This window comes from Fukomys damarensis, unplaced genomic scaffold (assembly GCF_012274545.1).
Source record: "Fukomys damarensis isolate Sample0158 unplaced genomic scaffold, DMR_v1.0_HiC HiC_scaffold_7, whole genome shotgun sequence".
Classification (NCBI taxonomy): domain Eukaryota; kingdom Metazoa; phylum Chordata; class Mammalia; order Rodentia; family Bathyergidae; genus Fukomys; species Fukomys damarensis.
In genome coordinates, this window is record NW_022900919.1 from 16,235,557 (window position 1) to 16,255,026 (window position 19,470).

Sequence of the window (19,470 nt, forward strand, 5' to 3'; positions counted from 1 at the left end):
ACCCTGTGCTCTGAATTTAAAGCCATTGCAAACCTATTTCAATACAAGATCTGTACCACCTTGTCCTGCAAAGCCCCCTTTCCTGCTGTTTCTGTGTTGGTCATTGATACTTGTGCATCTTGCTGATGTAACTACAGGACCAATCCTCAGAGAGGGTTCTTGAGGGTTAAATATGGAGGAATAGCTCCTGAGACCCCTATCTTAGGCAGTCCACTGTGTTATTATTTAAGAAGAGTTCCCTTTGTCCATCCATTCACTTGGGGAGTCTTCCTCAGTGGGAGAAAGCATAGCCCTGCCCCTTTGCTTCACACTGCCTCCTTCCTCTTGAGTTCCTTCTAAGATGGCTACCTGTCTTCTCATTGCAGAGCTCTTCAGACAAAGCATCCATCCTGTCCATCCTCCAGCTCCTTGGAAATCTGCTCTCTGTTGGTGAGTAGGCTTTGCTCTTATCTAAAGTTATGGTGGCTTTGGCCTGTTCCAGGAATCTGTGTGTCTGTAGCTCCAGTTTCTAATGAAAGATAGACTCACCAGCCTATGCTTTTACTTTGAAGTGATGAGACATGGAATATACCTGGGCTCTTCCATCTTGTCACTTATCCTACAGAGACTGAAACTTAGGAAGAAATTTGTGTCTGGGTATTCTACAGTTTCTCTTCTGTAAGACCAAGGATCTCCAGGGACCTGTAGGTACCTCTCAGCATTCCTCAGAGAGGGCTGCCCCTGAGAGGTTTTCTCTGTCTCCTTCTTCTATTCCCTTTGGTGGGGAGCCAGGGATTGACAGCATCCTTGAGTATGTCAGGTGGAAAGAGGAATGAGGCAGAAATTGAGCTTTGAAGTTCGGTAAGATATAAGGTAACAAAACTGAGTAAGTTGGAATCAACCCAGTTAGCTAGAGTCAGAAACCTTTGCACAGATGTGCAATAGCAAGAATGAATGACACACCAAAGCCAGAGTCTCAAGGGTCCCATCATACTGGGTTTTTTCATCAGCTATGCTGCCCACAACTGACGGGGCAAATTCCCTGCAGATTTTTTAACTGAGATAGCCTCTGGAGGTGAAGTCACTTATCTTCTGATATAATGCTGTTTCTAGTTTTTCCAAAGGTATCTGAAACTTTCAGAATTAAACCGTGTAGTTCTTCCCTTGATATTGATGGTAATTCATCCCTCCCTGTCTCTCTGCCTCCCTGTCTGCCTTTTTTCTCCTTCCTTCCTCCTTCCTTCCTTCCTTCTTCCCCCCTCCCCCCTTCCCTCCTTTCTCCCTCTTCCTTTCATTAGGATGAAAAAATCAGAGGATCTTCTTTGGTTAGGTTCCATTTTGTTGCCTACCTTGGTTAGGTCAACCAGGACCCTTCCCATGTTGCACTGTGATCACTTCTTTTCAGCTCATCCTTGAGTGAGAGGGGTGAAGCCCCTGTTCAGAACTGTTCTTAGGTAGAAAGATAAATATTTCAACGTTGTCCCAGGTGCTCTTCAAAATTTGTTAGATGGGATAATCAGACATTCATTTCTTAAGGGATTATTCCAGTGGTTTCATATTTTCCTCCGATCAGTCGTTGAAGGTCAGCATCAGGAAGTCATTATGTCATCAATAAAATTATTCTAGTTAAGCTATCATCCCAATGCCTTCTACTAATAATTAAAACCTATAGCAGAAAGACATTGGCACATGGTGATGTGTAAGCCTGTGTGCTTATTCATAAACATACACGTATGCATGTACAAACATCAGTGAAGACTAACACTTTCTCTGGTAATGGAATTTGTAGGCTCCACTTCTTACAATGGCTGCAATTGAATACATCTAGGTTCTTAAAAATTGTTCTGTTTTTCCATTTCACATTTCCGTCCCCTTACCTGATACCATAACTTTAACAAAAGTTGCCTCAAGAACTACATAAGTTTAATTTCTGGGTGAAATGAAGCAATCTTTGCTCAAACTCTTGCTGTGAGGTCTGAGGTCTGCTCTAAGGAAAATGAGGCTCATCACTTGTGGTTCATCTGTCCTCTTGTTTTCCCCAGGCACAGACCGGAGGATTCACTACATGATCAGCAAGGGTGGCAGTGAAGCCCTCCTGCAGACCCTCTTGGATACTGCCAGGACAGCTTCTCCTGACTATGACATCCTCCTGCCTCTCTTCAGGCTGCTGGCCAAAGTTGGGCTCAGAGGTATCCACACTCCAAGACCCAAAGGGAACTGAAAGGGTGCTTCTGGAGCTGTTAGCATGAGAGTTATTTGGGAAGCTCTAGTAGGAAGCAGCAAGGAGGCCTGATTCTTTGCTAATGATGGGTAGACTAGTTCCACAAGGAAGTAAATGTTTTGACCTAGATTTCAGCTACTCCAGTGTATGTGGTTTAGGACAGAAGACAAAACTGGCATGGACTAGGTGGGCATGGTCATATAAGTGAATAAAAGAGGAGCTACTCCAGTTCTTAATTATTTAAAAAATAAATGAAACATTTTAAAAATTGCATCTTTTACAAAGTCTTATGTATATTATCTCATTATTCTGGAAGCCAGAAGTCTAAAGTCAAGGTACTAGCTTGGTCATTTTTTTTTTTCTGGAGGCTCTATGGGAGAATGTTCTACACTTCTCTCCCAGTGGTTGCCAGAATCTTTGATGTTTCTTGTGTTGAAGGTGCACCTCTCTAGCCTCTACCTCATTTCCACATAGTGCTCTCCTCTTCAGGTAGAGACGTCAGAAGTTTCGATTTAGGGCCCATTATATTCTGTATATCCTCATCTTAACTAACTAAATCTACAAAGATCCCATTTTCACCTAAGATGAGATTCTGAGGTTCAGGGTGGACATAAATTCAGGGGAACACTATCCATTCAACAAAAGTGACATAGAGGTAGAGGTTCCTTAGGTGAGGAGAAATAGGGGGAGGCTTAGAGCTTTCTCCAGTTAGTTTCCACGGTCAATTCTATGTCTCTGTGAAGGCTCCAGAGCACCTCTCTAAAGCCCTGGAACTTCTTGCGGTACAGTTAAAAAAAACCCTGGGCACTCAGCTCATGCAAATACCACAAACTCATAGCAGTTGGGCTTACATGGTATGTTGAGTTTCCTACAGGCCAGAGAATCTCAGACCCGGTGAAAAGTAGACCTCTGATGTTCACTGTCAGTAGCTGCAGCCAAGAGCTCAAGGGCTCAGGGAATTCTTTCTCTTTAGTATTTGCATCTCTACTTTGAGTCTGTTCAATATTCTACAGACATTGAGAAATGAGCATCTGCTCACACCTGCATGAGGATGTACCAGACAAAACCAGTACCGTCCTGTCCACCTAGTGAATATTCACCAAGTACCCACTATACATCTTCCAAGGCTACATGCTGTTTTAGGCACTGGAAACTACACAGTGACCAGGAGAGTTCAGGAGCCTTCTCTTACAGAGCTCTTATTCCAATGCGGCAGCCAACAAGTCAGCAAGTAATTAACTGGATGTTAGCAGACCATGATGAGTGGCATGAAGAGGAGAAAGTGAGGGCACACTAAGATGCATGGTCAAGGACAGGTGACATTTGAGCTGAAAGCTGAAGAAAGAGAGAGGACGTCAGCAAAGCTAAGAGTGGACCAAGAAACTCTAGGAAGACAGTAGAGACTTGAAGTATGCTCTGGTCATAAACAGTATAAGCTGGGAAGTCAGATCTGGGTTTCAAGTCTAGCTCTGACACTGACTAGCTATGTGACCTTGGCAAGTTATTAAACTTTCTCAACTATTATGCCCCATGTATAAAATGGAGCTACAATACTTAATTGTAGAGTTGCTGTGAAATAAAATGCGTATTATGTGCACATGTGCTGAGCATGTGGGGCTAGAGGCCTGACAAATAAAAGCCATCTAGGTGCCACAGGAGAGAAATGGTAGGTACATCTGGGCAGTGGTTTCCAAGTTGTTGCTCTTGAGATTGCTTTAGTGACCATGTCGGTGCAGTTTCTGCCATCAAATGGTCATGGTTCTTGGAATTGGCATTCAAACTGCCATGGCTGCTCATGAGTACCATGGGGTAGATATTTCTTTTCTCAGAAAGGATAGGTCATGTAAGTTTATTTATAATTTTGTTGCTGATGTCCTTTGGCCCCAGAGGTAGAATTGGCCAAATTATGTTTAAGATATTATCTTTTGCAGTGAATTTTTACTTGCAGTGAATTTTTAAAAGTGAATGTCATTGTGTATATTTGAGGTTTGCAACATATGACATTTTGGGATAATGTAGACAGTAAAATCATTACTATAATGAGGCAGATTAATGCATCTGTCATTTTACATAGGTATTTTTAGTGACAAGAATAGCTAAAATCCACATATTGAACAAAACTTCCTGGTATAATCCAATTTTATTAACTTTATCATCATGTTGTATATTATATGTCTACACTTGTTCATCCTACATATTTGCTACTTTGTACCTTTGACCTACCCATCTTTTTCTCCCCAGTCCTCTCTCTTTTATTAAGTGTTTAATTCTCTATCTCTGTGTATCTGAGTTACTGTCTCACAAAGTTGAGGGTGACTATTACCAGAAAGCCAGGAGGTAACCAATGTTGGTGAGGAGACAGGTGTAGTGATGTATGCCTGTGTTCTCAGCTACTCAGAAGATTGAGGTGGAAGATTGCAAGTTTCAGGCCAGACTGGATAATTCAGGGAGACCCTGACTCAGAATAGAGATAGATAGATAGATAGATAGATAGATAGATATATAGATAGATAGATAGAAGAATGAATGGGCTGGAGATGTAGCTTAGAGCTCTTTGATTTCAGTCCTCAATGCAGAAAATGTGTTGGAGGTGTGAAAGGAAAGGAAACCTTGCACGTTATTATTGGAAAGGCAGAGATAGCCATTATGGAAAACAGTATAGAAAGTCCCAAAGAAATTAGAAATAGAAGTACAATATGTCTCAGCAATCCTTCCAGGTACACATACATTCTAAAAGGAGATGAAATCGTTAATTACCACTTTGTAAAGATATGTGCATTCTCATGTTTGCAGCATTATGCATAATAGTATGATAGCCAGATGTGTAAACAACATAATTATCTATGATGAATTAATGGATGGGGGCAAAGGGTGTGTATACATGATGGGGCAGTATTCAATTTTAAGCAAGTATGAAATCCCATCATTTGCCACAACATGGATGGACCTATAGGATATTGTATGCTAAGTGAAATGGGCCAAACACAGAAAGAGATATATTGCACTTAATGATAGCAATGCATTTCTGAGAAAATGACCATGATGATATGGGAATCACACTTTGGAAAGGATGCAAACAATGTGACTGGATACATCACCTGGTATCACAGGGGAAGCAAGGAACATAGACCAAAGGATGCTCTAACCTTGTTTTAATGCTTATTTTAAATTATTAAAATAATGATGACTAATCTGCAATATTCAATGTAAGGTTATTTGGAGCAATACTTTAGAGACAGACGAGGAGAAATTTTTATTTTCTTACAGTATATTTTCCTTTTCATTGTGAAAATTCTGTGTCATATAGAAGAATGAGTCCTTATCTACCTAAAACTTTTATAATGTTAACATTTTACCTTGGACTGGGGGCATAGCTCAGTAGTGGAGCACTTGCCTACCATGTGTGAGGCCCTAGGTTTGCCATATCTTCCACCTATTTATTTTTGCTTGAAATATTTTAAGGAAAATGGCAGATAATAGTTTGTTTCAAAATCCTTTTGAGTGCACTTCTTTGAAAAGAGCTATTTTCCTACATAAGCATAAACTGTTATCACAGGTTTAATAAAATTAACAGTGCCTAATGTGTGCTTATTCCAGTTTCTCCCAATGTTTCCAAACAGTCTCTTACAGACATATTCAAGTCAGAGTTCTCATCACAGTTCACACGTTGCATTTGAATGTTACATTATTTAAGTGTTCTTAATTCTAGAGTTATTGTGTAGGAAGAAATTGATAACTAGTTAGACTGGAATTCATGCATGAGAACAACTAGACACATCTTTAGATGTAAGGACTTGAAAGTCATACGGTGCATAAGTCTTCATGTAAAATAGGTGTATACGGGATGAGCTCCTCTGATTCGTTTGTTCCACTGGGCATATATTTTGCAGTATTTTTTAATAGGTCTTTGGCTATGATTATCCTCCCTCCAACATTTTCCTTTTCTCTACTCCACGCATGCTGCAGTCATCAGACTCAGTGTGAAATCCAACTAGGAGAGATTGCTTTGTTTTCCTAGATAAAAAAATTGGGCAGAAGGCACTAGAATTGGAAGCACTTGATGTGACCCTGATCTTGGCCAGGAAAAACCTGTCCCACAGCTGCAACCTCCTGCACTGTCTCTGGGCTCTGCGTGTGTTTGCCTCCTGTGGTAAGTGACTCTGTTGTGGCATCTAGGGTGGCTTCCAGGCCTGGGCTAGAAACTGTGTGGGAGTCTGGTGGGAATGAGGGTGCCAGTGGAGAATATGTGTAGTTCCAGCTAGATAAGTAAAGGAGCTTGACAATCCAGAGACTGTGGAGGAGAGGAGTTATTGTTTCATCTCCTTAAGCAGGTAAAATGCTTGAGCCAGTTCCCAGAGATGGACTTTGATGTTGGTTTTCCTTGTGGCTCTCATATTACTGCACTCTGAGTTTCTCTGTTAGTACCACCAAGTGGTACCAAGCAGGGAAAAGGAAGCTTTTCTTCATTCCTTATGCTATTGAGGGCACAGTGTTGCTGTGTGTTACACCTGTTAAGAATTACCTTCTCACCACGAATTTTTCTAGAACCCTGAAGCTTCGCATTGATGACACTGTTTACCAGTTTTTCTCATTTGTTTTTAATCTTATTATCTTTCTCAAAAGAGTCCTTCAGGTGACTGCTGGGGTACGTAGTGGCACGCAGGTGGATACTTATTTGCCATTTCCTGATTTGGATGATTTCTAATTAACATACCAGTCCTGTAGTTAAACCCACAGTTTTATAGCTAAGGGAAAAAAGCTTCTTGGAAGAGTCAAATAATTGCTTGAATTCATACAGATAAGTCATGAAGGCTGAATTTCTAACTCCAAAAGTCATGTTAATTCTACTCCATATGGAGGCATTTTTATTAATAGATTAAATTCTATACCTCCTATCTTGCATGTAATAAGTACGTACTTTCTCTTCCCTTTCTCCAGCTCCCTTCTTGTAGTATGAAAGTGACAGTTATTTATATCTAACATGCTCTATAGGAAAAAGATTCTGAGAAACCCTGAATTTGACTTTGATTCTATTTCTTATGAGTCACATAACATGATACTTAATCTATTTAACCTCAGTTTCTTCCTTTGTGAGAGTATAGTGGCAATAATTATTACTATTAACCTGTTCAGGGTGTCATAACAAAATACCACTATCTGTGGTTTAAACAACAGAAATTAATTTTCTCATAGTACTGAAGGCTGAATGTCTGAGATTCAAGAGTTTGGCAGGTTTGGTTTCTTCTGAAGCTTCTCCTCTTGGTCTCAGTTAGATGGGTGTCTTTTCTTTCACGTGATATTTTCTCTGTGCATGTTTATCTTGGTGTCCCTTTCTGTGGTCCGAATGTCCTCTTTTGATGAGAACACAAATCAGATTAGGTTTTGACCTTCCCAATGGCCTCATTTTAACTTAATTACATTCTTAGGTAACAGGGTAGGGCACAAGTCAGTCCATTGCAAAGCTCATAGAGTCGGTTGATGGGATAAATAAGACAATGTTCCTGGGTGTGACTACGATATAGTAGCTATTCAGTGCTAGTTTTGTTTCCTACTCTGCTTTCTCTACTCTTTTGAAGTAATATGAAGTTTACACATTAGGGGAGTAAATAGATGACTATTTTTCTATGTATCCTAAAGCCTACTCAGATAACCTGACTTTCACTGGTGAATTCTATTTATAAGCATTGAGAGCCCTAGAAAGAGAAAGTCTTTCTAGAGAATAAGGAGATAAATTCTCCATTCTTTGTTTACCAGGAAAACCTTTTCTAACATCTCATATGTAGGGACCAGAAAGCCAGAGAATTGGGGAATCTGAATTGATCTATACAAATGTATCCATAATAAAGGAAAAGAGGAACCATGGCTTTATATAAAGGATAACTCTCATTAAGCAATAGCCAGAAGGTGTGCCACCCCCATATGGAACTTGCCAGTAGCACAAGATTTGAAGTGTTTCATAGTTTCCTAAACAATAACGAGGCTAAGAGCTTGCCTTCCTTACTATATGATGATTATGGTTATCTAGAATAATACTTTCAGCCAGAACTCTGAGAAGTCCTGGGATTTGCCTGCAGGTATGAAGAGGTGGCCATTTGGCTCGTATTTCAGACTTATGTTTATTATACCAACTGTTTCATAAGCTATTTAAAAAATGTAATGTCACTGTCTATACAGGGCTTTTACTGATGAGAGGCAGAGTTCAAGAAGCCTGTGGATTTCTGTCTCTTTGGTGAATTGTTAGTCACTGCTGACTGTTCTAGTAAGCTTTCTGAACAGCTCCTATCTTCAGAGAAGTTGGCTGGAACTATAATGGGCCTCAGATAGCCAATGAGCCCTGTTTTAGCAGTGCCCAGATGGCCAATGGGGATGTTTACAGAGTGCCAGGACCCAACCTTGGACAGCCATCTAGCAAAGGTGAACTCATTGAGGACATCTTATTGTTATCTCCTCTCACTTTCAAATCTAAAGTCTTCCATGTGACAATTCAGGGTCTTAAAACTATCCCCTCCTTCACTCTGCTTAATGCTGAAATTTTGTTAAATTATCTCTCAAGAGTTGGCCCTAGCATGTTTTCCCGATTTAGAAATAAGGACTGAGTCAGTTGCCATAAGAGTGGAAGACTGATGGGCATGACTAGAATGCCAAACCCTGCATTTTGATCCAGGCACTTACGGTGTGCACTCTCCTCAGGAGGGACATATGCATAGAGGCTGTTCCAGGAACATGTGCTCTTTGTAATGCCTAAGACCTCAGCCTCAGTCTATCTGGAGGACTGTCTGTCCTGGGATGGATTAAATTACAGCCTCCAGATTTCCATTTAGCTTCCTTTTCCAAGGCCCAGAGAGAGCCAGCACTTTTGTTTCTCTCTTTGCTTCTTTAAGACATTTTGTGCCCACTCACTTTTCCCAGAGCAATAGTAGCCCAAAGCACAGAGCATTCCTAGGTTTTATGTCTCAGAAACACCTGCACTGTGGAGGAAACAGAGAGTCACCTTGAAAGGTAGCACTCTTTCCTTCTTCCAGTGAACATTTTGTCCCCACTAAACTGTGGTTTCCCCTTGCTTCTTGATGTGACCTGAGCTTTTCTTAAAGTAAGCTGACCAGAGTGAGATATTGGGGATACTGGAAAGAAATAAGGGCATTTCTGGAGATAAGAGTGACCCTGAAGCTTTTATTTGGCCAGATATTCCTTAGAGTTTTTTTTTTCTATCATTCAAATCTATAACTTTATTTTTATAACCATTCAAGTGGGCCAAAATAGGAAACTTTCCAAGAGAAGTTATCCCTGAGTAGGGCAACTGATTGTCCCTTTGGCCTGCTAACAGAGGCAAAGCCAAATCCTTTTCTTGGCCATGGAAGATCCATTAACTAAAGTTGAAGGGAACTTGCAGCCAAGATGGAAAAGAAAGGCAGGTACTTCTTAGATTGCCCCTTTAGTTATTTGTGTTGGTGTTTTTCTTTTAGTGGAATATGATAATCCTCAAAGTTTTAAAGAAGTTGGTCCAAGTTGTATCAACCCATCCACTTGTGACAACTACAACTGCTGTGCTTTTGTCTTTCTTAGTCAAAACAGGAGCCATGCTGGGGATTAATGGAGCGATGGAACTGCTTTTCAAGGTCATTACTCCTTATACCCGAAAGCGCACACGAACAATCAGGTACAGTCACCTTCATAGTACTTCTAATTCTTTGTAACAGATGGGGAGATGGGAAGGGCCCACATATGTTTTCATATTTCCAGTCTGGTCTGGTGATGACTTCCCTCTTGCTGATATGGTACAATGACTACATCTCATCTCTGCTTTCATCCATACCCACCCAAAAGTCATTTCCTCTCATCTTCATAATGACCCCGAATGAGTGTATTGATATCCTCATTTTCAGATGAGGAAGCAAAAATATGGTGAGAGCTTTTTCCAAGTTCACACTGCTTGAAAATTGCAGAGTTGAGATTTGAATCCAGATCTTTCAGATTCAACATCCCATGGTTATTTGTTTGTTTGTTATGTGGAGCCTTCATGTATATCCTTTTACTTACAACAGTAAGACAGAATAATAACAGTGAGACAGAAGTGACCGTGTCACAAAAGAATCAGCCAGTTAAACTTCTCATATGAGTTCTGGGCCTTATAATAGTCCATCATGGGTTGAACGTAGGTCTCGATACGTATTTTTATGACTGGGAAATAAAACAGCCTATTCGCTCTGCCTCTGCTTGCTGGAGTAGAGTGAATCACTGAGTTAAAAAGGGAGATGGTTTCACATAAAGGCTTTAGAGATATTTGGAACCATTAAGATCCATCATTTGTGGGAGAGACTCAGCGAGAGCCTTGAAAGACTATTAGAAGAAATTCAGCCAATTTCCAAGCTCTGTGAGGTCATTTGGCAAGCAGCATTTCTGTGCCCAGCCCTGATACTCTCTGCATCCCAACATCCATCTTAGGCTCATATTCCACCTGATTATTTTTCTCCTGGGTCACTGCATTTATGTCATTATCATCCATTCTCACCTGCAGCTCTCTACACCAGTGTTTCCTGGGGTGAAATACATTACATCTCAGCAAAAAAAATCCCCAGATAAATCAAGAAGTCCTGGGATAAACAGAATTAGGTAGGCTCCTTTACCATCAAACTCTGCAGAGCTTTTTGAGGCTAACACATTAAGAATATATAAGGTGATCATGTTCCAGATCTTATTTGCCCAAGGAACTACTTATTTTAGAGGCCATCTTTTTTTTTTGAGAAGTTTAAATATTTCATTTTGGAAATCTCTCCTCTAAGGTACAAATTTATTACAAAATAGAATTCAGCTAAATCTCTCCAAAAGACCTCACCTACTGGATGTAAAACGTCAGTCATAAATAAAGGGACAAAAACTCCCAAGCCTTTGTCTTAAATTTACACTTATATCAAAGATAGAAATTAATGTTTTGTCAGCATGTAAGTCAGATTAGTGATTCTTTGGTTCATTCTGGAGTTTCCCTTCTCTACCCCTCTTTGTGGGGCACACTTATGTTCCAAGAAACCATGGTAGTTCCAAGTATTGATTCAAAAGCATGGCTTGTCCTTAATCATCTTGTGTCCACTTGGATCAGACTTGGGTATGTCTCATTTTTATCATTGTGTATAGCCTTTTGTTGCTGACATCTTCAGTCTCATCATGTCCTTTGGTAACTACTCAGTGAACTTCATATTTCTACTCCATTCGGAAGGCTTCTTCTAATCTGATGCTGTCACAATGCAGATGTTCAGAAGCTCAAAAATATCTGGTCTCTTTTCTTACATTTTATCAAAATCTATATGATAGTTACTGGGCTCATTCATGTGTTAGTCTCATTCAGTTATCTCCCTTTTGTTACTTAGGTACTATGTTGTTTAGATAGTTTTACTAATGTTGTTTAGATAGTTTCACCAGAAAGCCTTGCCTGGCTCACCTCTGGTATCGAGGTAGTAGGACCCTTTTTTCTTGGATTCTGGTAATTTTGATTATCTTCCCCTTTCAAACTAACTGTGGAGCAACAGAGCACCAAAGCACATGAGCACTCTTCACAGAGACTCACACAAGTTATCATCTGCACTGTTTTCTGTTCTTCCTACAAAGGGAGTCAAATTCAGGCACAGATCTAATCAAAGTGGCACAGAAAAATGGGAAAGTAATACAAGGGAATCCTGGGGGTGGAATGCTTCCCTCAAGAAAGTCCTCAGGTGTATTTCTGCATGGCCAGTTTGTCTTGTAAACTCTGGGCAAGATAATTCTCCTTCTTTAGACAAATGCCAAATTAAAACCAAACCTTCATAGAGGGGAGGACTTTTCATCAACCACTGTGACACAGCCATCATCACCATGGTATTTATGAGGTGCCCAGAACTTTGCTAAATTCTTCACCTGCATTCTCTCAGTTGAGCCTCTCTTCTCCTCTGTGAGGCAGGTGATATTACTGTCCCCAAATTTAAAAGAAAAAAATTGAAGCTGAGAGAAGTTTAAGTAACCTGCTGCAGTTTAAGTGAAAGAGCTAGGATTTAAACCCTGCCTGATACACGAACCTCAGCTTTTAAAGCACCACTAGAGTTTCTTATACAGTCTATTTCCAGCATTTTATTTCTAAAACCACCATATGTAAGACAATCATAAGCAGTTAAAGTTTGCTTAAATTTCTTTTACCGTCTAAATGGCTCATACCCGTGAAACAATTTGCTTAATGATAGGGAATCTTTCTCCTCACTTGAAAGGCTATTTCCTCGCAAAGGCTAAATATCTTTTCTCTCTGCTTTTTAAATTCTTTCCCAAAGCTACCTATCTTCTACCTTACCCCTACTTCCCAACAGAAAGATAGATAAGAACAAAGTTGCTGAATACAACTCCCGTTGGAGCCCTCTCTAGCTGATTCCCTGGATAGTCATTTAACATTTCTTAACTAAACTTTAACATTTCTCTAAGCCTGATATCAAGTCTTCCCCTTTAGACTCATTGTGGCATTAAAAATAATATATAAGGCTTTGTGAGCTTTGGTATGCTCGAGTATTGTTAGTCACCATTAATATAGACTTTGGATAACTGGCTGCCTGACCCAGATCAGGTGGCAGAGGGTGCAGCAGAATACGGGGATGGGAACTTTCTGCCAGTTTCCATCTCTTCTCTTGAGCCCCCAAATGGTAACTGAGATGTACCCAAATGACTTCTGCTCAACGCTGCTGGCTTGAGGGGGACTTCCAGAAAGGGGATGAAATAACACATCAAGAGACGTGAATAGCCTTATCATCCTCCTCATGCTCCTAGGTTATGAGAAAGTTATTTCAGGATGTCTTTGAAAGAGTGGATGCCTAATGTGGTGTCACTGTGACTCTTCCCTCCCATGGAGATTAAGCCTGCTCTATTTCTCTAGCATGAATCTAAAATTAGGTGTGCAGCTGTCTTCCAATCTCCACATAGTACTCAGGGTAAGATTTATGACAGAAGGTCCAACCCTACACCCATCGGAAAGAGAGAGGATGTGGCACCATGCCCCTCGAACTCTGAGGAACTGTGCCAACCCTCACCCATGGGAGGGGCAGCAGCCCCAGGCCTGCTTCATTTCGGTGGTTCCCACCTTGCTGGCACACTTTTAGCTTCATGTGCTCTTGCAGGCTTGTGCCTGTTCCTTTCCTTCAGTTCCCCTGTCCACCAGTTGAGTCTGAGCAGCTGTGCTCACCCTGGGATTGCTACAACAGCCCTCTTAACTGCTATCCCTTGACTTCAAAGCTATTAAGAGCATGTGTCAGATGGAGTCTTCTCTCCTCAGTGCTTCTCCAGACCTTCATACTTGACCCTGTACAGCATGGGCATGTTGTCTGCTCTCTTCCCTCGGTTCTATACTTCCAAAAGGGAGAACTCAGACTGTTCTAATATTGCTGTTCTCCACAGATCCAGGTGACTACTATATGATAGACTCTTAATTAAATTCAAAGGAGATATTTTTAAAATTGGCACATAATAGTTGTACATATTTATAGGCAACAATGTGATAATTTGCTACATGTCTACAATGTGTAATGATCAAGTCAGGGTGACTGGCATTTCCATTTCCTAAAGCTGGAACATTTTGTGCATGTGTTATCCTTGTGCAGAGGCCATTGCTAGTTTTCTCTATACCTTTCCAATTTTATTACATTTTGCCAAAATGTGCACCAACATACTTATTTTAATTACAAAATGTTTTTGGTGAGTTAACTATATACTGATTAATAAAACCCAGCACTTACTGAGTAGGTAGTGGGCTAGGCACTTCATATTTACTATGTCTTCCTTCTTTGATCTGAAGATGGCTCCACGTATGAGGTTGTGCAGTGTCTACACACGTCTCAAAAGTTGGCAGCTCCATGGAAAACTCTGTGGTACAAAGGACTGAGGTGCCTGTGGTAGAAAAGCCTTTCAGGAGACAGAGAAGCAGCAACCATAATTGGAAAGGGAGCAAAGTTTTACTTACTGTAGGGAAGGAAAGCTTCAGGCTTTTTTTTTTTTTGGTCTTATTTAGAGTTGTCTGGGGAGCCAACAGATTGGCAGAAAGGAAAGATTGGAATGTGAAGGGAATGTGGAGGAAGCAGTCACAATAAAACCTCACCTTCAACTTGAAATTGGCTCCCTCTATTTGGTTTGTTAATTGGTTCAGCTGAGGCTTTAGTCTTTTCTGGGGGTATTTTTCATAGCAACAGGGAGAAGGGAATGACACTGGGTCAAAGTGTGCCACCTTTTTCCATCTTGTTCACCTGGGGACAAGCTTGTTTATCTGTATTAAGCTGTCTTTGAGCTGTCCAAACTCATTAAGTAGGAAAATTTATTGAGGCAAAGACAGGTGCCTTGACTGTGAGTGACTTAACTTGTGACCTTAGAAGTGCTGTGATCTCTCTAGGTCTCAACACTCTCTGCTAGGAACTATCCCCATGTTCCCTTGTATCCAGCATGGATCTTTGTGTTTTGGTAATAATAATAATGGTTGTTTCCACTGGCCGTCACTTTAACTTTCCCAAAGCATAGCCACATCCTCTCTGATTCTGTTGGATCCTCACACCATAATATTTAGTCCAACTTTAAAGCTGCATTATCAGATGTTATCAGTGTACAGTTTCTCTTGGGACTTTAAATTCTGCTTGCCTTGCCTCATAAATATCAAAGTCAACCAGAAATGGGTTGGATTTTCCTTGCAAAAGCTCTTTGTTGAACTTCATTGTATTATCTGATCTTTGCAAGTACATTCAGCTTGGGATTTTCCACAGGCTGAGATGGTTCCTCCATCCCTCACCTACTTTGTCTCCAGAGCTTCCCCAGGAACACAAAAGTCAGAAAGTGTGTAGCTCACTCTGTCAGGAAGTGTTGGCCTCACTCTGACAGAGGATGGCATCTTTAATACCAGCCCTCCGTTTCCTCTCACGCTTCCAGCATGGTTTTCATGTTGTGATTTTTGTGCCAGTCTTGGGTGATACTGGGCCCTAAACTATGAAGGAGCTGTGGGCAGCAGAGGCTGTGTGCTCTAGAGAACCTGGGTTTAAATACCATAGCAACATGAGGAAGTGGTTGTGTTTGGTCTCTAGCGGCATCATAGGCAAACTCTTCAGCTCAGTCTCTCATTGGCTGTTCCACCAGCTCTCTGTACTTAGAATAGTGTTAGGTGATCATCTGCCTTCAGAGGTCTGATCTGCCAGGCCTCTCTGGCATTTGAGCTTTCCCTGAGTGAGAATTACTGGGCATTGCTTCATTGGTATCTATTTATGGTGATTTCATCTTCAATTTATGAGATGCAGAAAATATCCAGCTCCTCCTCTTGTCTCCCAAATTACTGTCCTTTTCCAAAGCCAGGGCTTCTGGGACTTTTCCAAACATCATACCATTCCACTTTATTTGATCATGCTAGCTGAAGGATGAGTGGAGACTCTGCTAGAGCTAATGGGTTCTTTGTGATCATCAGAAATTGGGCAACTTAGCTATTTTATCACCATGACAGTGGAATCCAAGTTACAAGAAACAGAATTTTTGTTTCTCAAAATAGTTACTGAATTTTTCCCTGAGTGTTATTTTTCCCCAACACTCATTAAGGGTGTTCTGATTGTCCCTTCAACAACTAGACTCTGGTCTTCCAAGGTGTGGGTTTGCATTGGGGGTTAAGAATTTGTGTACTCCAGACCACCTGGAATAAAGTACTTGGAAAAGAAATGATAGTAACAAAATTTCACCTCAGCTTCACAATTGGGGACATTGGGAATGTGTACCATGAATTCAATTTAACTGATAGAGTGATTATAACATCTGTAACTTGACTCTAAGCCTGTAGCTGATAGTTGAATGAATAGTTTCCAGTATGAATTAAACATTGGCAACTAGGCTTAATGTTTGAAATCCCTATTTTCCTGAGAAGCCAAGGCTGTGTCCCTGGTTAAGGCCAGTTACAGATATTCAAATCATAGGACCTAAAGTTGGAAGGTGCCAAGGAGTCTTCTTGTCCACCCTTTCCCCTTAAATCGAAGGTCACTGAAATCCAAACGTTTTTAGTCACATTCCTTATTATTGGGAGGAGAAACTGTCCAATACCCACAGCTTAATGGAGGAAAGGTTTATTTTGGCTCACAGTTTTAAGAAGTTCCTGTCCATATTTGGCAGGCTAAAACACAGAAGCAGCATGCTGGAAGGGTCTGGGCAGAAGAAAGCTGCTCGTGTCATGGCGGCCAGGAAGCAGAGAGAGAAGGGAGGAGCTGGGAAGGGAGATAACCTTCCAGGTCACTCCCCTGGGACTCACTTCTGCCAACCAGAACTCACAGGAAGTTAGCTATATTGCCCCCATGATTCAGTTACCCAAAATCTCTGCCTATGAGCACATGAGGCCATTGGGGGGAAATTCTTGATCTAAACCATAACAACAGAGAAGCTGAACCAAGTTCTCTCTCGTAACTTCACAACATTATCCATTACTGTAAGATGCCCTACAGCATAATGGGGAACAGACATGTCTTGGGTTTAGACCTTTTTTTGACAACATCCAACATGTGTGGGCAGTGGTAGGCATTTGAGAGTATAAAACAACATAAGGTGGATCTTGTCCCCAAGTTGCCAACAGTCTTTGCAATAGTACAATGTTGTGTGAATGGAAGGTTCTCCATTCCGATCCAGTCTTGGGCTTGTGATATGGGCCAGCTTCCTGTTGTAAAGAAATGTTCTCACATGCCATTTTCGGAAATGCCCTCAGAGCTGTGCAGGCAGGGTGTGTGCTTGAAAATCTTCCTTGGAATATGCAAAATATTCCTTTAGTGCCTGAGAAGGCCTTGGTCTGGCACTACCATCCAGGTAAGGGACTTAGTTCTTATTTCTTCTATTTGGGGTACACCTGAGTGACATGAACCAGATGTTGTGAGGAAGAGCTCTAGAACTCACATGTCCTGAGATGTTCTGGTCAGTCTTTACCCAGACAGTTGAAGCTGAGAACACAGGACTCTCTGTAGTTCCAGCTGACAGTCAAGGGTACAGTTTCTTTCTCAGAGGGTTGGAATATCAGCATTTGCTATTCAGTCTCCCCAATATATGTTAAAGATGCTGGATTCTTGAACCTAAGAGAAAGAGGATCCCCTTTTCTGCTCATTTCCATTTGTAGTATCAAGGCTTTAACAGGGTCCTGATTTACTGAAAGTATAGTAGTGTGGGGCTAAGGATATGGCTCAGTGGTGGAGTACTTCTTAAGGCCTCAGTGGTGAGGCCTTAAGTTCAAACCTCAGCATGACCAAAAACATACATAAAATGAAAGTACAGGGGCAATGTTCAGCTCACTGTCCTGTTTATAACATAGAGGTTCTGGGTCAGGATAAGAAAGATTAGAAGACCAGAGGCTAGGTCTACCACTGTCCCACCACTGAGTGGTATGTTGGCCTGACAGGCATATCTTTCCCACTGCTGGTATGGTATTCCCCTCCTCAGGATGATGTGCTGATATTGGATAGATGAAATGGTTTGCATAGTAGGGAAAGGCAAATCAAACCATCCTGGCTCCTGCATATGTTGGGTGGCTTTTCATGCACCACTTCCTCCTGGTGAGGGTCCTTTATAGAAATCATATCCATCTTTGTCTGCTAAAGTCTGAATTGCCTTGTAGAATTCCTTCCACAAACCACCCTTTTTTGCTCAAGAAAAGAGGCAGTTTCTTAGTAATTTTCTCTTGGCATAGAAGTTAATCTCTGAGCACAGCCTGACTCAGCCAGGAGCATTTACAAAGAAGTTTTTATCTTCCATTAAATCACACTTCCCTTGTAATATTGTAAATACCCACAAATAACCTTGAGGAGGGTTTGAAAAATTGGAAGGAGGCACAGAGGCACTCTTATCAAGAGGCACTCTCTTGTCCTTCATCCTTTACTTGGAAGGAACTGATCTTTTCAGTAGGCCATGACTTCATTTTAAAAAGATTGATTCCACGCTTAGCCACAACAGATTATAAAGCAAATGGGGGAAAGTCCCTTCCTTGTGGGGCTGTGAATGGGTGAAATTTTGGAGATGAGCTTGTTTAGCAAAGAAAAGCCAGCTTGGTTAGCTGGAAAAACTGGTGTTAGATTTGTCTTTTCACTTGAAAAAGAGCAACAGACTACAGATCCAATATATGAAACAAAGTTTTAAAAGATATCTAGTGATAATGGATAGTGATTTCTGAAAGATGAATCCTTAAATTATTCTGGTTTATTGTCTTAAGAATCTCCAGGTTGCAGGGCCAGGGATGTGGGTTGGGGAGGGACTCAGGTGCAGCCCAGTAGATTGTTTGGGTTAAGGAAACAGTTGAGGATACAAATGTCAGGTCTGGAGAGGTATAGAATTTATAGAGCAGAGTATTGGAAGAAAAGAGCTGAATAAATTAGAAGAGAAGGAGAGGGAGGCCAAATATGATGAACTGTGAAGATTTTCAGAAATTTTCCCTCAAGTTTCTAGCTGGATATTGACCAACGCATGGTCAAGGGGAAACTACCCAAAGCAGATAAAGAAGACCTTAAGAGAATGGAGGGAACCATGTCTTGCACACACATGGGAATAATGCTTGATTCTCTGAGGCAGACTGGAAAACCTCATGATTCATGGGGCATTGGGTAAGTACAGAGAAGGGTCTTGACTCAGTAGTAAGCACTAGTTAGCTCTAGACTGACCTTTAGTCTGGTTATAAGAATTGTTAAAAGCAAGACCTGGTAGGATGAGACTGTTGTAAAGTAACAAGTCAAAACCTCTAAATACTTAGAATATTTTGTACTCAAAACAACAAAAGAATCCAACAAAAACTATTGGGCATGCAAATAAACAGGAAAATACTACTCATACATTATTCAATGAAAACCAGTACAAAATTAATATAGATATTAGAATTATCAGGCAAGAACATTAAAAATTATTCTAATTATATTCAGTATTTTCAAAAATTGGGTAAAGGCACAGAAGATATAAGAAAAGACCCAAATTTAACCTCTAGAAATAAGATCTACAGTGTATAAGAGGTAAGTATGCTGGATTGAATTAAGGAAAATTAGGCATAGGAGAATAGCTAAACGTGAAGATAAATTAACAGAAAGTTTCCAAAGTGAAACAGCCCAGGAAGATGAACAGGAAGAGAAGAGAAAATAAGAGACAACTTCAAGCATCCCAATATACACATAATTAAAGACACTGGGCTGGGGATTTAGCTCAGTGATTCTGCCAGCTGCCTTGCAGCACAAGGACCTAAGTTCGATCCCTGGTACCAAAAAAAAAAAAAAAAAAAAAAAAAAAAAAAAAAAAAAAAA

At 40.7% G+C, this 19,470-nt stretch overlaps 1 protein-coding gene and 1 non-coding gene across 2 annotated transcripts in view; one reads left to right on the top strand and one right to left on the bottom strand.

The window, feature by feature from the left end:
• The first annotated feature begins 381 nt into the window (after window positions 1-381).
• Window positions 382-19,470, top strand: part of Agbl1 (ATP/GTP binding protein like 1) — a 702,610-nt gene continuing 683,521 nt past the window's right edge. The window contains exons 1-4 of the mRNA XM_033761003.1: window positions 382-429; window positions 2,022-2,168; window positions 6,219-6,350; window positions 9,764-9,857. Coding sequence (XP_033616894.1) covers window positions 2,045-2,168; window positions 6,219-6,350; window positions 9,764-9,857 — 350 coding nt within the window. The 5' untranslated portion in view covers window positions 382-429; window positions 2,022-2,044. The remainder of the gene's footprint in view (window positions 430-2,021; window positions 2,169-6,218; window positions 6,351-9,763; window positions 9,858-19,470) is intronic.
• On the bottom strand, window positions 13,763-13,867 carry LOC117285265. The gene has a single exon (XR_004516246.1). It is a non-coding gene; the product is annotated as a U6 spliceosomal RNA (small nuclear RNA).